Source organism: Salvelinus namaycush, chromosome 12 (assembly GCF_016432855.1).
Source record: "Salvelinus namaycush isolate Seneca chromosome 12, SaNama_1.0, whole genome shotgun sequence".
Lineage (NCBI taxonomy): Eukaryota > Metazoa > Chordata > Actinopteri > Salmoniformes > Salmonidae > Salvelinus > Salvelinus namaycush.
The window spans coordinates 50,364,585-50,381,971 of NC_052318.1; the positions used below are offsets into that span (position 1 = coordinate 50,364,585).

Here is a 17,387-nt window from a genome sequence, read left to right on the forward strand (position 1 = left end):
TCCTAGAAGTAATCCTTTGACGATGATAATTGGGAAACACCTCACAGTCATGCTTTCTATGGCAGCGGACAGCACACATAATTACTCAGGGAAAGCTACTATCAGCAGACATATATACCAGCTACATATGTCAAAACGGTCCGGCAGACTATCACGGCTCTGTGACTGTGGACTATAAATTCGGCTTTTGAGCTCTACACAGCCAAACTGACTATTTCCACTTATATACATTCCAAATGTAATTTTGGTTTTAAAAGCTTCCCGAAAATAAATACATCCAAAATGCCCAGAGTGGGTTTAATAAATGGCTAATGATTAGCATCAGTTGTGAGTGGTATTAATGTTGTATCTCGTGGTCTCTGCACTGGAGGCTGTTACGTAACAGACCACTGTGGTTCAGTTTGATTGACAGATTAGGGGACATCTCTGGAGATAAATTTGATGAGGGAGGGAGGGGAAGAGTGGAGATGAAGGGTGTGTGTGTGTGTGTGTGTGTGCGTGCGCTGGAGAAACCGCCCGATAACCTCATCAGGGATGGCCTTTATGGCATGATGTGTCAGAGGGAGATGGGCCAATGGGTGATGGTGGCTGGCTTTTCCTGTCAGCTCAGCCTTAGCAGTGACAGCAGAGAGCAGAGAGAGCCAGGCTGTATTCCCCCAGGGGCAGCTGGCGGCCATCGCAGCTCCATGGAGCAGGGCTACATATGAGATTAGTGTAGTCAGACTGTGGCCCCATGGGGCCATCAACCTAGGACAAACATACCTAAGCTGTCAGTCCTCTCCACTGATAACAGCTCTGGGCTGAACTAGCGCTCTAATTAACACTCATACCACTGGATCTCTGGATCTGAAAACTCTGGAGCACACATAGGGCCTAGATATACATCCACAGCCCTGACCTGAACTCATACACATGGACACAGACAAAGGTACACAAATTCAAACGAATACACTCCACAGATATACATGCACGCACGCACGCACGCACGCACACACAGTCAGCTGAATAAGACCCGTATATCTGATGGAAGGAGCCCCTCTTCCCCCCAAATCAGCTAGAGGTTAACCCCCCACAACACATAGCATGAGGCCAAACCAGAGAGGAATCAGACCACATGGCCTGCAGGCCATATCCTCTGATGCTCCATGATGCACTCGACTCTGTCCGCTATATAATACTGTAGTGACTCTCGTTCTCTCTCTCTCTGTCAGGTGCTTATTTTAGCCGATTGCCTAATGCCAATTTTAACTTCCATTTTCTGAGAGAGAGAGAGAGAGAGAAAGATAGAGGGGGCGGGAAAGAGAGAGAGAGGCAAAGAGAGAGGAGAAAGAAGACAGGCTGCCCCATAGAGACAAAGTGAGGGAGACAGAGCGAGAGAGAGAGAAAGAAAGAGAGTGTGGGAGAGAGAGAGAGAGAGAGGGAGAGAGACAGCGAGAGCCATTATAGAATGTCTACAAAGGCTGTGAAGTCAGCGTCACGCTAAATGAGCATGTCATCTAATCTACATTAGCAAGACAACTTTGTTTTGGCTGCACAGTACACGTCAGTGCACTTCAAACTGTGGTGCTGTGCGGTCACTAACCTTCATGTGCCGGAGATTATAACAAAACAGTTAGCCCACTCAGTGAAACGGCCCCTGGAGTTTCTCTCTTCTACTTACTTCTGATGTGTTGTACATCAAAGCATCAAACCTTCCCTCATAGGGGTCATTGTGGGTAATGATAGTAGAACTAAACTCCTGGATAATGCTTTTGTCTGTTCTTGAATTAGGTCTACAATTTGAGCAGTGGTCCTCTCTTACTGAAGAGGTTTTGGATATATGACTTCCTGTGTACTTCCTGTATGTAGAGGAAGTGGCATCATACCTCTTTGGTGATGAAGGAGCTGGAGAGGGTGACGGCGGACCAGAAGAAGATGCCACAGCTCAGGATGATCTTCCTGTTGAAACGGTCGCCCAGGTAACCGAAGATGGGCGCTGCCACCATGAAACTGCAGATGAAAACTGTGGAAGACAAAGAGGCCAAATGTTAAAATCACTGTAGCTTCAGTAGGCTATCACCACCCTTTTCTTTCCTCGCACAAAAGTAAATAAATATCATTGTGTGAGAACGTTGAGCGTCGCCGCACTGATGTGTTATTTTGTAATGATGAAATTGTCATAATTCCAATGACAATGAAGTAGGCAAAAGCACAAACAGATCTGGGACCAGGCTAGTAGTCTCCCTGGTTGGTATTGATAACGAGCCAGGCACTCGGGCATCCTGTGAAGGACTGCCAAAGGTCACCCAACCTTACCTCAGACCATGCAGGATCCCATTATACAGTCACATATTAAAGTGATATCACAGAGACAATGGAAGTCTATTAAAGAGCGGGTTATTTCAGCTCTCTCTGATAGCATTAGAAGAATGATGTCGTTATGCGAGTTACGCCGTTATACTATCACGTCTTCAGCATTAGCCTGTTATTGCCTCTGATCTGATTTGATGTAATATGTATCATCTAAGCTGGCCGAGCAATAAAAACAACGGTTGTTTTCTCTCTTTTACAGTCGTAGTAATCCTCTCACTGACATTGAGCATGAACCTCACTGAAGTACAGTAGGTTACAGTACATGAGTGGGTGGCTGAAAGTGCGCTTCACTAATCCTCTCACTGCTGACTTTATAAAAACAAAATCCGCGGGGGGCTTATGGCAGTATCTATCTATGAGAAAGAACACCCTCCCTAAACATCGTTGAATATTTAATGTTATCGGACAGAGGTGTATTTCTCCGCAGATATAAAGGGCAGAGGGATTACACTTGACAGCAGTACAGTCTGACAACAGGGCTTCGGAAGACGGGCACTCTCCAAGAGTGTTTTGACACTTCATCAGCATAAAGCTATCCTGGGGGGGGGGGGGTTATATAACATTAAAGGGGTCTGCAGCATCATCGAGAAACAGCCTGATAGGGAAGAGCAGAATGCTGACCTCAGTGTCTCTTTAACACTATACAGTATATTACCAAGGAAATATATTCCCTTGGCTGACAAAGAATTCAAAATCACAGTGCTATCCAATGTGGCCTAGCCAAAGGATGACCCAAGGGTGACGTAGCCAAAGGATGACCCAAGGGTGACGTGGCCAAAGAATGACCCGAGGGTGACGTAGCCAAAGGATGACCCAAGGGTGACGTGGCCAAAGGATGACCCAAGGGTGACGTAGCCAAAGGATGACCCAAGGGTGACGTGGCCAAAGCAGAAGCAAAAACATAACTAGATGGGGGGTTCCCCACACAGAGTATAGGCAACTGGGTTTGTCCTGCTATCATTGCCTCGACTGAACCAGGGGCTCCATTGTACAGAATATATACTGTAGTAGTAGATGGTGCAGTTGAGATATCACAGGGTTCCCTGCCAGATATCGATGCCCTCATCTTGATATTTAATAACTTCCAATTATAGGGGAAGAGAAAACGCTGAGGCAGCTTCATTATGGGATGTTACTGTTGGCACTGTTTCCAAGCCGACCGCTCTGCTCCTGTAACAGAGGAGGTGCTTCTCTCTGGAGCCACACCAAGCCTGTTAGGAAATCAACAGAATCATTTGGTACACCGAAACAAATTAGGGCTATTTCATAACTAATACTTGTTCTGTTTTATGGAGATTTATCTTTTGTAGGACCTACCGGGGACTTTGCTTTTATGATGATTTATAATTCATGTTGGGTATTTGTTTTGTCTGTGGCCAGGCTAAGGAGCTGACATCAATGTACTATTATATCAGGTTTTACCTGAGTCACAACCTATGTATTCTAAGTACAATGGATTGTAGCTAGATACATATAATACCTGTTGAGGGATGGGAACACACACAGGCACTCAAAATATTCACTCAAACACACACTCAGACACACACACACACACTCAGAACTGCCACTCGCCCATGCAGATCAAACACACCCTGCTAAAGAATGGTTGAACAATTCCTCTGTCAAGCTGATCTATTTGGGGAGATTTTGGTTTGGCACATCTTTCTCCCTCTGACATCATGATGAGTTTAGTAATTAGTTGAATAAACACACAGACTGGGTGGTTGCATCACTGAGGCATCCTCTACCAACCATTACCAGATAATGGCGCTTTGGTCTCTGTAGTCAGGTCTGTCAGGTTAGTCCCCCCCCCCCCCCTCTCTCAATTCAATTTAAGTGCTTTATTGGCATGGGAAACATATGTTTATATTGCCAGAGCAAGTAAAATAGACAATAAACAATAAAAAATGTACTGTAAACATTACACTTACAAAAGTTCAAAAAGAATAAAGACATTTCAAATGTCATATTACTCTCACACACACACACACACACACACACACACACACACACACACACACACACACACACACACACACACACACACACACACACACACACACACACACACACACTACTAACTAACGGCAGGGTGTCATACACAGAGATAAGATGGGGAGAGGCCCACAATCAGCCTCCGCCAGCAGCTGTACATGGGTTTAAATAGACAATCTCTCAGGGGTGATGGTGCTCGACAGAGAGCTGCCCCAGCCATATGAACTCAAAGTAGCAAGACGCCTGTCTGCTAACTAAGCAATTAAGAAGGAGACCACACATGGACAATCCTCTCCTCTCTCTCCCCCTGTTTCCTGTGAAATTGTGATTTATTTCTAAATTAACTGTGTTTGTTTTTACAGTGGCATCATTATCATCTCTCCTCTATTCAAAGCACCTTGGAGTGGAAGCTTTGTACTGTATGTGTGCGTGTGTGCGCGCGCATTCGTGCATGAGGGCTTATTCAGCGTGAGCCAATTAACCCCTAATTCACCCCAGTGTGTGTTTGAATTCCGGGCTAAGTTCTCTGTTAGCGCTAGTGATAATGATTGAACTCCCTGGGCAGTAGCACAGAGTTTACCTTCAGTTTAAACAAAAAGGAAAAGATTAAGGGGAAAATACCCAAGATATAGTACAAGGCGGTGCGTGTCTGCGTTTTGCGTGTGTGTGTGAGTACACGCCTGTGTGTGTGTGTGTGTGTGTGTGTGTGTGTGTGTGTGTGTGTGTGTGTGTGTGTGTGTGTGTGTGCGCCAATGAGGGCTATGAAACATTCAAGCCAGTATATTTCCATAATTAACTATGCATAATGAAAGGTGCTCTGGCGACACACACATTAGCGCTTAGATTGACTAGAATCTATTCCCCATGAGTATGAATGAGGCATTAGCCTGACACAATCAGTTAACTGGAACGGTTATATAGATTCCAGTGGAATTCCAGTGGAATGCAGTTGGCCCAAACACCTACTGGGTAGGTGTTCTAGTCAGCTAGTGTATGTCTATGGTACAGAGCAGGTGCAGTTATAACGTCTATGGTGACTAGTGAACACTGCCTCTGGCTATTTCCCCAGGCCCGGTTAGATTCCTTAAGATGTTGACTGTCACGAAACCATAAACAGATGAATTATGTCTGTTTTGTTTTTGTTAGAGATTGTCTTTGGTGGTTGAACAGGGGGACAGAAAGGCACGATTGGTTGTTTAGCCAAAATAGCCACACCTTTCCTTTCCATAGAATCAGAAACACCCACAGAATAAAATACTGTAGAACACTAATACATTGCATCTATATGGCCCACCCTTCCAACCACTGAATCAGGGCTGGTGAGTTCTGAGTTCCGCTAGCTGATCTAGGTTTTGTTCTCTATGTCTGTGGTTCCGTTTCTGGTTATCTACAATGACACACTACTCAATTTGAATAGGAGACAGGCGAAAAAGGCTTAATTTGGGGCAAAATTGAGTTCAAGACAATTCCCTTGGGCCCAATAAAAGGAAGCTGATACATATATTGGATTTATGATTTTTTTTGTATCCTCCTCCCAAAAAGCCTTATTATAGACTGTTGTTATCCATCTTCCTATAAAAACTGAACTGAAGGCACACGTGCCTTCAGAAAGTATTCGTACCTCTTGACTTATCCACATTTTATTGTGTTACAGCCTGAATTCTTTTTTTCTCCCCCATCTACACACAATCCCCCATAATGACAAACTGAAAACGTTATTTTTTTAAACATTTTTGCAATTTTATTGAAAATCAAATACAGAAATATCTCATTTACGTAAGTATTCACACCCTTGAGTCAATAGAAGCAGCTTCGGCAACGATTACAGCTGTGAGTCTTCCTATGAGAGCTTTTTATACTTGGATTGTACATTTGCCCATTATTCTTTTCAAAATTCTTCAAACTCTGTCAAATTGGTCTCTGCCAAATTTCAGGTCTTGCCATAGATTTTTAAGTCAAAACTGTAACTCGACGACTCATTGCGCTATTTCTATGCTTCCCGTTTCTAAGTTTTGTTTTTACTTTCGGTTTTGTATACCAGCTTCAAACAGCTGAAAATACAATATTTTGGGTTATGGGAAATATACACTGCTCAAAAAAATAAAGGGAACACTTAAACAACACAATGTAACTCCAAGTAAATCACACTTCTGTGAAATCAAACTGTCCACTTAGGAAGCAACACTGATTGACAATACATTTCACATGCTGTTGTGCAAATGGAATAGACAAAAGGTGGAAATTATAGGCAATTAGCAAGACACCCCCAATAAAGGAGTGATTCTGCAGGTGGTGACCACAGACCACTTCTCAGTTCCTATGCTTCCTGGCTGATGTTTTGGTCACTTTTGAATGCTGGCGGTGCTCTCACTCTAGTGGTAGCATGAGACGGAGTCTACAACCCACACAAGTGGCTCAGGTAGTGCAGCTCATCCAGGATGGCACATCAATGCGAGCTGTGGCAAGAAGGTTTGCTGTGTCTGTCAGCGTAGTGTCCAGAGCATGGAGGCGCTACCAGGAGACAGGCCAGTACATCAGGAGACGTGGAGGAGGCCGTAGGAGGGCAACAACCCAGCAGCAGGACCGCTACCTCCGCCTTTGTGCAAGGTGGAGCACTGCCTGAGCCCTGCAAAATGACCTCCAGCAGGCCACAAATATTTCACAGCGGTTTAGATGGTACAATGATTCTCTACACTATACTTGCTTGTTTTGTCACAAACTGAAATTAGGCGAACTATTTGAATTTTACCAGGAAATGGCGGAGCATTTTCTGCATAGTGCATGGTCAAAGGGACCATGCGGGTGTCTGGGAAATGTATTTATAAAGCCCTTCTTACATCAGCTGATATCTCAAAGTGATATCCAGAAATGTCTGCTTTTTTTTACCTATCTACCAATAGGTGCCCTTCTTCGCGAGGAATTGGAAAACGTCCATCTATGTGCACATTGATTGATTAATTGATCAAATACTATACAAAGATAATTAACTTACATTTTTCTAAACTAATCCAATCCGTAAGATGGTTATTAAGATGGTTGTTCCAGTTTAGATGGTTTAGGTAGTCTTGTTTGTCAAGTCCTTCACCATTCTTAAATGCAGGTTGTGGGTGATAAAATATTACATTTGTTGGATATAGTACCTCTGTCTGGATTCCGATAGGAATTACTAATCACTTCACAAACCAGATTATTGTGACTTGCAGATCTGATGTGGTCCATGAGACAAGGTTTTCAGACCACAATGTTGAGGACAACTAGGTCATAACTACCGGTCCTTATAAAATGTACTGTATAATAAATGGTCATAAAGGGTTTCCTTTTCATTCAAACACATTCACTTAGGTAGCCACTTGGGGAAGGCTTCAGGGCTAGAAATGATTGAATGCGACAACCATGACTCTGTCACTAACAAACAGAGTTAGGCATGAAGGGAGCTCAGCTGAGGTATTAAGCTTCCATAGAATCCTTTCTCTACCACTCACATTCCAAGGCTGAGCACCATTGTCCAGATGTATCTTTGTGATCGTCTCTCTCTCTCCACTTGTTGTTTATGGTCTGACGCAGCATGGGGCAAAACCATAGACATTGCATTATTGTATCTGAACCATTATGGTGTCTGTGAGAGCATGGGCAGCACCGTTGAGGCCGTCTCCATTTTGAAGTAGTCCATTTTCTTCTTCTACTACTTCTATGAGTTGCATACTGCCACCTAGAGTGTGTTGTTTGAACAGGTATAAAGCCAAGGTTGCCGATTTACTGCCACCTACAGTTGTGGATTGTTTGCTCACAAGTATAATTCATTGGCTGATCCCTCCCGATGACCTGGATGGAATATGAAGTCCCACCCAGTTGACTACTTCAAAATGGAGAAAGCCCTCAATGGCGCTGCCCATGCTAAAACAAGCTTTTGGGCACTAAAGTCTATTTTTGTTTATGCATTTTGTTTATGCTTTGCAATGATGGGAAGGAAATGTCTTTGATGAGATAATTTATAGGACAATGGGTTAGCTCTGACCACTAACATCTCTGACTGACTTTCCCTCTAAACAAGGTCAAGCCAGAGAGAGTTATAAGAGCCAGTCAATCCATATCTCCAGTGGAGTATAACACAGAGTGTATACTATGGGCTGACCTCTAACGAGTGGTGTTATACACACAAGCATGCACACATGCACACTAGCACACCTGCATGCACATACACATCGTGAGATTATGAATGCTTGAAAGGAACAATGGTGATTGACACACATCTGTGTGTTTTTTTGTCCTTAAAAGGGAAGCCACATTGAATGTCTTTATTGTAATGCCAAGTATTTGAGGCTATAACCGTAAGAACTTACAGAACAATCAGTGCAGTGGGTGAATGAATGAAATCTACAGACAGTTAATCAGTACCATACACTCTCCTTGTGTCAATCTTTATCAGGTCAGACCATGAGATGAATGGGCCCATCGGCTGAGTAGACCTAGCTACTTTACTGATGCTGCATGTTTGTGATAGCTGTCAGTGATAATGGAGTCCAAACACAGATATTTGTGACACACACACACACACACACACACACACACACACACACACACACACACAGTTGATACACCACCAATCAAACACACTGCTTCCCAATTCTTGTCATTAGAATTATGTAAGCTGTTTCCTTTTATTCGCCTATAGCCTGGTCCCACCCCATCTACTCTGACAAACACAGATCTCCATCTTTAAAGTCATTTAGTTGGTCATGATTGTGTGCCTTTTGTCCATTAACCTAATTACCAGTCATGTCTGTGGGATTCTGTTTGAATCACAATAGATTATGCGACGAAAGTCTCATTACTTTTTAACTCTTTTACATGAGTACATATTCTCTCTGGGGATGACCCATAGACTAATGACAAGGACATGGTTTCTGGATCAAAACATCATCTGCTTTCTTTCATAATGGATACTGCTTCACAGAGTCAAGAGTCGACTTAACCTCACAGAGAGGCCTTTTAATCAAGGAGATTGATGTCGACCGCTCGTCTCTCAGGGGAGATCTAGGCCTTTGAGGCCAGGCGAGGAGGAGCATTCTGACTTGTAGCCTATCTCACGTACGGTTTATGTTCTGTAGACTGAACGGATTATTCTTACTCAACTCTCATTTGTTCTCATTCAGACAACCTTGTGTGTGGAGTTGGTGTGTGTGGAGTGTGCAGTGCCTCGGGCACTCATAAAAACAGTCTTATAGTCTCTCCCGAACTCGCTTATTCTCTGTGTAGTTTGGCGAGGATTGCAACAGATGAAAGATAAGTCCATATTCCCATACTGGGTCCATATCCCCATATTGGGTAGACCTGTATGGCTACTGATGTTTTCATTTCAAACACCTATTCACGTGCCAAACCTAGACTGAAGATTCCTCAAATTCCTCATCGAATTCTCTTCGTGCCTGTCAGGTGAGCACCAGGCCAGGCCAGTTTGTCTCTCAAGGTGCATATTACCATCAATTACCGGGATTAGCTGCATTAGGACATTCCTTGGACGACAGGAGAACAAAGGCTGGGTGACAACCGGATAAAACAATAGCCTCTATTTTAGTGTCTGTTCTTGACTCACAGTAACCTGTGAAGTGAGTCTAGCAGACTGTAGCTAGTTTCGCTGTGCTGTTCTCAAGCTTGAGGCTGTTGAAACACACGTAATAATACACTTCCCATAGGCTACGTGGTAACCTCACTCAGACAAGGCTTAAGATGACGCCGATGAGGGGACTGCCCACCTCTCAGTGATGAGACATACTGTAAAACATGAGAGTGTTGGATGGATGTGAGGGGGCGGCACACCGCCACAGAGACTCCCTCTGACTAGGCATGCCGGACTGCTTTTGGCTGACCGTCATGGTGCCTGAGCTGCTAGCTAGCTAACCCATGGAGAGAGATGGAGACACAGTACAGTATACGCCTCCACTTTAAGATCTCAGTGTGTCCGTGAGATATACAGTGCAAAGTATTCAGACGCTTTCCCCCTTTCCACTTTTTGATACGTTACAGCCTTATTCTAAAATTGATTAAATACACTGTTTTGCTCATCAATCTACACACAATACCCCATAATAACAAAGCAAAAACTGTTTTTTCAGATATTTTTGCACATTTATTAAATATAAAAACAGAGATACCATATTTACACAAGTATTCAGACCTTTTGCTGTAAGACTAAAAATTGAGCTCTGGTGCATCCTGTTTCCATTGATCATCCTTTGAAATGTTTCTCCAACTTGACTGGAGTCCATCTGTGGTAAACTCAATTGATTGGACATGATTTGGAAAGGCACACTCGTCTATTTAAGGTCCCACAGTTGACAGTGCATGTCAGAGCAAAAACCAAGCCATGAGTTGGAAGGAATTGTCCGTACAGCTTGAAGACAGGATTGTGTTGAGGCACACATCTGGGGAAGGGTACGCAAACATTTCTGCAGCATTGAAGATCCCCAAGAACACAGTGGCCTCCATCATTCTTAAATGGAAGAAGTTTGGAACCACCAAGACTCTTCCTAGAGCTGGCCGCCCAGCCAAACTGAGCAATCAGGGGAGAAGGGCCTTGGTCTGGGAGGTGACCAAGAACCTGATGGTTACTCTGACAGAGCTCCAGAGTTCATCTGTGGAGATGGGAGTACCTTCCAGAAGGACAACCATCTCTGCATCACTCCACCAATCAGGCCTTTATGGTAGAGTGGCCAGACGGAAGCCACTCTTCGGTAAAAGACACATGACAGCCCGCTTGGAGTTTGCCAAAAGGCACGTAAAGGACTCATAGACCATAGGAAACAAGATTCTATGGTCTGATGAAACCAAGATTGAACTCTTTTGCCTGAATGCCAAGTGTCACGTCTGGAGGAAACCTGGCACCATCCCTAAGGTGAAGCATGGTGGTGGCAGCATCATGCTGTGGGGATGTTTTTCAGCGGCAGGGACTGGGAGACTATTCAGGATCAATGGAAAGATAAACGGAGCAAAGTACAGAGAGATCCTTGATGAAAACCTGCTCCAGAGCGCTCAGGTCCTCAGACTGGGGCGAAGGTTCACCTTCCAACAGGACAACGACCCTAAATACACAGCCAAGACAACACAGTAGTGGCTTGGGACAAGTCTCTGAATGTCCTTGAGTGGCCCAGCCAGAGCCCGGACTTGAACATCTCTGAAGAGACCTGAAAATAGCTGTGTAGCGACGCTCCACATCCAACCTGACAGAGCATGAGAGGATCTGCAGAGAAGAATGAGAGAAACTCCCCAAATACAGGTGTGCAAAACTTTTAGCTTTGTCATTATGGCGTATTCAGTGTATATGGATGAGGGAAAAAACTATTTAATTCATTGTAACGTAACAAAATGTGTAAAAAGTCAAGGATTCTGAATATTTTCCGAATACACTGTATTACAGTACTTCTACAGAGCACACAATATGTCTGGATATCACTTACATAGAGGTGGTGAAAACAGGGGAGGACAGAGAATGTGGTCACTGACAAACACTACTCATTCAAGGGTACATAGACATTTAATTGAGTTCTACTGAGTGGGCAAATGGAGGGATTGTCAATAGAAAGCACATGCAGTTGTCTGTTTACCACTGATGTATGTCCCAAAGCGAGTCACTCCTCACTAGCAGGTAATGGGCATAGTTCAGTTAAAGTACAATATCTACTGTAATATAGAGTGAAGATAGATATACAGTACCAGTCAAAAGTTTGGACACACCTACTCATTCAAGGGTTTTTCTATATATTGACTATTTTCTACATTGTAGAATGATAGTGAAGACATCAACACTATTAAATAACACATATGGAATCATGTAGTAACCAAAAAGGTGTTAAACAAATCAACATTTATTTTATATTTGAGATTCTTCAAAGTAGCCACCCTTTGCCTTGATGACAGCTTTGCACACTTTCTCATATCCAGCTTTACCTGGAATGCTTTTCCAAAAGTCTTGAAGGAGTTCCCACATATGCTGAGCACTTGTTGGCTGCTTTTCCTTCACTCTGCGGTCCAACTCATCCCAAACCATCTCAATTGGGTTGAGGTTGGGTGATTGTGGAGGCCAGGTCATCTAATGCAGCACTCCATCACTCTCCTTCTTGGTCAAATAGCCCTTACACAAGCTGGAGGTTTGTTTTGGGTCATTGTCTTGTGGAAAAACAAATGATAGTCCCACTAAGCGCAAATCAGATGGGATGGCGTATCGCTGCAGAAGGCTGTCGTAGCCACGCTGGTTAAGTGTGCCATAAATTCGAAATAAATCACAGACAGTGTCACCAGCAAAGCACCCCGCACACCATCACACCTCCTCCTCCATGCTTCACTGTGGGAACCACACATGCAGAGATCATCCGTTCACGTACTCTGCGTCTCACAAAGACATGGCGATTTGAACCAAAAATCTCAAATTTGAACTCATCAGACCAAAGGACAGATTTCAACCGGTCTCATGTCCATTGCTCGTGTTTCTTGGCCCAAGCAAGTCTCTTCTTCTTATTGGTGTCCCTTTAGTAGTGGTTTCTTTGCAGCAATTCGACCATGAAGGCCTGATTCACGCAGTGTTCTCTGAACAGTTGATGTTGAGATGTGTCTGTTACTTGAACTCTGTGAAGCATTTATTTGGGCTGCAATCTGAGGTGCAGTTAACTCTAATGAACTTATAGTCTGCAGCAGAGATAACTCTGTGTCTTCCTTTCCTGTGGCAGTCCTCATGAGAGCCAGTTTCATATTTCTTGAAATATTCTGTACTGACTGACCTTAATGTCTTAAAGACTGTCATTTCTCTTTGCTTATTTGAGCTGTTCTTGCCATAATATGGACTTGGTCTTTTACCAAATAGGGCTATCTTCTGCATACCATTCCTACCTTGTCACAACACAACTGATTGGCTGAAACGCATTAAGGAAATAAATTCCACAAATTAACTTTTACCAAGGCACATCTGTTAATTGAAATACATTCCAGGTGACTACTGCATGAAGCTGGTTGAGAGAATGCCAAGTGTGAAAAGCTGTCATCAAGGCAAAGGGAATAATCTCAAATATAATATATATTTTGATTTGTTTAACACTTTTTTGGTTACTACATGATTCCATATGCGTTATTTCATAGTTTTGATGTCTTCACTATTTTTCTACAATGAAGAAAATAGTAAAAATAAAGAAAAACCCTGAAATGAGCAGGTGTGTCCAAACGTTTGACTGGGTCTGTATACTGTACACACCTCCGCAGAGCAGAGCTCCTAGTCTTTAGAAAAGCTCCTGTCCTCTGACTCATCAGCACATGGCACCCCCGGACATCCCTTAGAATGTACAGAGATATTCCCCCCTCCCTAGGGACAATAGGAACACCCTGATGGGCATCCTGCCTACAGTGCCAGGCCTTTGATAAGGGGAAAGGAAGAATCCCCTCTGCCTGGCTGCTTCGCTAGGGAATGAGTCAACCAATGATTCAAATACGCTTTTCTATCTATTCCTATGAATAAAACATGTTGTATGGGGTATGTCTGTGTGTGATTGATATTCACTCAGTCTGTATGGATGATACATTTCCCTATGAAACAGCTTCCTACCCAACAGACCAGAGAACAGAGCACCTGCAAGGGACTGCTTTGTGTGCGTCCCCAATGGCACCATATTTCCTATACAGTGCACTACTTCTGATTGGGGCCCATAGGGCTCTGGTCAAAAGTACTACAGTATATAGGAAATAGGGTGCCATTGGGAACGCACACACACGATAGTGCACTATATAAGGACTAGGATGCCAGTTGGGACGCAGTCATGAATACGGCTTTGGGATGAGGGATACCAAACGCACAGCGGAGTGTGTTTGATCTTTTTCCTTTATCGACAGCAACTCGTTCGTATACTCCCGTGTATGTATTTTAATTGAGATAACAATGTTTTTTTATTTTTTATTATTCCCAAGTACTGTCCCTGTCTTGTGGCCCATGTGTTAGGGGGTGAAATGGTTGGAGGGGCTGGTGTAAAGGTGTTGGAAGGACGTTGAACATATTGGGATATTACCCCCTGCTAACACACACACACACACACACACACACACACACACACACACACACACACACACACACACACACACACACACACACACACACACACACACACACACAAATAGACAAACACGCAGACAGGCACGCAGACAGACACACACACACAGCTTGTCTGCTCTCTCCGTCCTTTCTGTCACTGCCAAGGTTATCTGGCCGGTGAAAGGGCTGCATGAGGTCCGGAGAGCCAACTAGCTATGATTCATTCTGATACATATGGAAATCAGATTACTGGTTTTCAACCCTCACTGTGATTTTCTTCAGCCAGCCCAGTATTATATAATTAAGTTGAAAATATATTTATTGACATTTGTGCAGAGGAATTGGCCTGATATAGTTTTGGTTGTTTGTTATTATATTTTATCTAATGGAATAATACATTTATTTCATTAGATACTTGATCTAATGACATCTCTGTAGACTGTTCGGTGAGTAACCTGCTGAGATGTCTGTCAGTTGCAGTTAAGACGTCGTTCATTTGTCGTTCTTCCTCTTCCAAACATATTTGATGTTTTATGTTTTATTTAGTACCTAGCACTAGGAGTGTCAATCTAAAACTCTCGTTACGTCTCATAACTCCAGAATGGGATTTGTTTGATATGACATGCTTAGATGATCTGGATAGAGTGCAAAGTTAGTCTGTTTACAGGGAGAAACCCAGTTGTACGTTTTCTCTCACTCAATCTCACTGGAATTAATAGCACTGAAGAAGCACAGCGGCTACACAAACAAACGCTGTGCTACTGTTCTGTGTCGCGCTGTGATTTTCTGAGAGGAACTGTAGCTACCTGGAGACATTAAACTCGGATGATCACACAATGTTGGCGAAACACTTCAGCTCAAAAGAAAAACCTTGAGATGTTATTACAGTTTCGACAGACCTCAAAGTCATCACGGTGACTCACCTTCTCGCTAACACGGGACTGTGGTCTACCTCACGGCAGACATTTTGTCACGCAAACCTTAAGACAATCGAAATAAAACAATACTCTCCCGATAGGCCCATTGGCAGCCACACCTACAAGAGGTTACAGGTTTGAACGCAGGGTGAGATCACCAGAAGGGTACACCAATAGCAATGTAGTGTGGAGGAAAGGAAACTCGCCCCAACAAGATGCCTCACACTAAAGCATCCGCTGCAGAAACAGAGAATATGTAAGGCAACTGTGTAAACTGTGAATGTCAGTCCGGCTACACACACACACACAAAAAAGGTGTTATCTAGAACCTTAAAGGGTTCTTCGGCTGTCCCCATAGGAGAACCCTTTGAAGAACCATTTTTGGTTGCAAATAGAACCCTTTTTTCTAGGAGTGTAGGCCACCAAAAGAAAGATAATACCACCACCTCTCTCATGCAGGAGTATTTGTTCCTAACACTTTGACATTTCGTCTACCTACGAAGAGACACGTAAGAGTCTCTGAAGAACAGAGAAAGACCAAAGACATTATGAAAGAAGCCAGAAGCATGAACCCAGTGCCAACTGAAGCTCAAACAGGAAACTTAGTGACGTATGACGTGACAATGCAGTGTTTTCAGGTATCTCCGGGCAAGCTTAAGCTCTCATTATGTCACACTAAAAACAGCCCGTAGACTGTGAATGGATTTGAGTTTCTGGTTGGTATTGGGTCTGTTGGAAAATGCATACAGTATATCGAGGAGCGGAAAGAAAGAAAGAATAACCCACAAAGCAAACAGATTAGCAGAGCAAAGAACTCACGATCAGGAGGAAGTTTAGCACTGTGTTAAGCTTGTGAATGGAGGAAGGAAAGAAGAGTACATAGAAGCATCCAGTGTCTTTTGTGTAGTACCATTCATTCAACATACATGTCAGAAAGAGGCAGAAACCAACTGCTATCTAAGCCTCACCTGGCTCTCCCTTCAGAAACCAATGGGCTCCCCATTCAAACTGGTTCTATGCATTTAATCGACTTCTCCACTACTTCAAAAGTATTCAGAGTTTCCACTGAGAATCTTTAAAGTAGCATCTCTCGTCTTGACAGACTTTCTAGCCAGGTAGGTAGCGCGAGACTTTCGCTACGTCTGAAATGGCACCGCACTCCGTCCATAGTGCACTGTTTTTAACCAGCCATTGATTACGGCTCGTGAGATGACTCGAACAGAGACAAACCTTTTCCTAGTGAGGTCTCAATGGATGCTGCCATGATGGTGCCAGAATCCCAATCAGATCATATCGCGGAAGGAAGAGGATGGAAGACACAGTGGTTTATATAACACTGTGGAAACTGGAACGGCTCCAGAGTGTCAATCTGAAACGCCATCCGGGTATAATCAGTTATCTATTGTTCTCTCCAGGTAAGAGAGTGGTGAGCTCAACATCTGGAAATGGCTGTGTGAATCATGGTGCATTGTGGCTTTGGGTGGAGGGTGGTGGCCCCTAATACCATAATTAGTCTACATTATTGCAATGTTGAGTGCAAATTGCCATGATGAGGAAGCCAACATACACAACACAGCTTGGCAGAGGGAGAGAGGAATTTCCTGGATTTTTTTGTGCAACACACATAGACGACCACACGAGAGGATATCTACTGTGTGTCTGTCTTTGTGTGTACATTTTTTTGTGGGGGGGGATAACAAATACACCAAAACAATGTGCTTACCAAGACAATACAAGGATAATTCTGTTATTTTGCGCTTGTGGAAAAGTTTTTTTCCCTCTGCCTCTCAGAAAGCCAATTTTACTGATTGGCTTACAGAGTGATGCCTTTTATCAAAATGTATTCGAGAGGGAAAGAGGGAGTGAGAGAGAGGGGGAGCGAGGAAATGAGAAAATGGGGTAAATTGCTACGAGACTCTCCCATTGGCTCACAAAGACTAAAGGTGAGAGCCCAGGGGAAAACATCTAAAATTAGCTCAGAGGGAAGTAGCAAAATGGGTCATGTAGGTTTTTACCAAACATCTGTGTTTGTGAGTGTGTAATTATAAAACATACAA

The 17,387-nt window shown here is 43.5% G+C and overlaps 1 protein-coding gene across 2 annotated transcripts in view; it reads right to left on the bottom strand.

The window, feature by feature from the left end:
- The window catches only part of spns2 (spinster homolog 2 (Drosophila)), a 130,728-nt gene that overhangs the window by 58,517 nt on the left and 54,824 nt on the right, over positions 1-17,387 (bottom strand). For both annotated transcript variants that reach the window (XM_039005997.1, XM_039005998.1), the window contains exon 3: positions 1,866-2,002. In XM_039005997.1, coding sequence (XP_038861925.1) covers positions 1,866-2,002 — 137 coding nt within the window. The remainder of the gene's footprint in view (positions 1-1,865; positions 2,003-17,387) is intronic.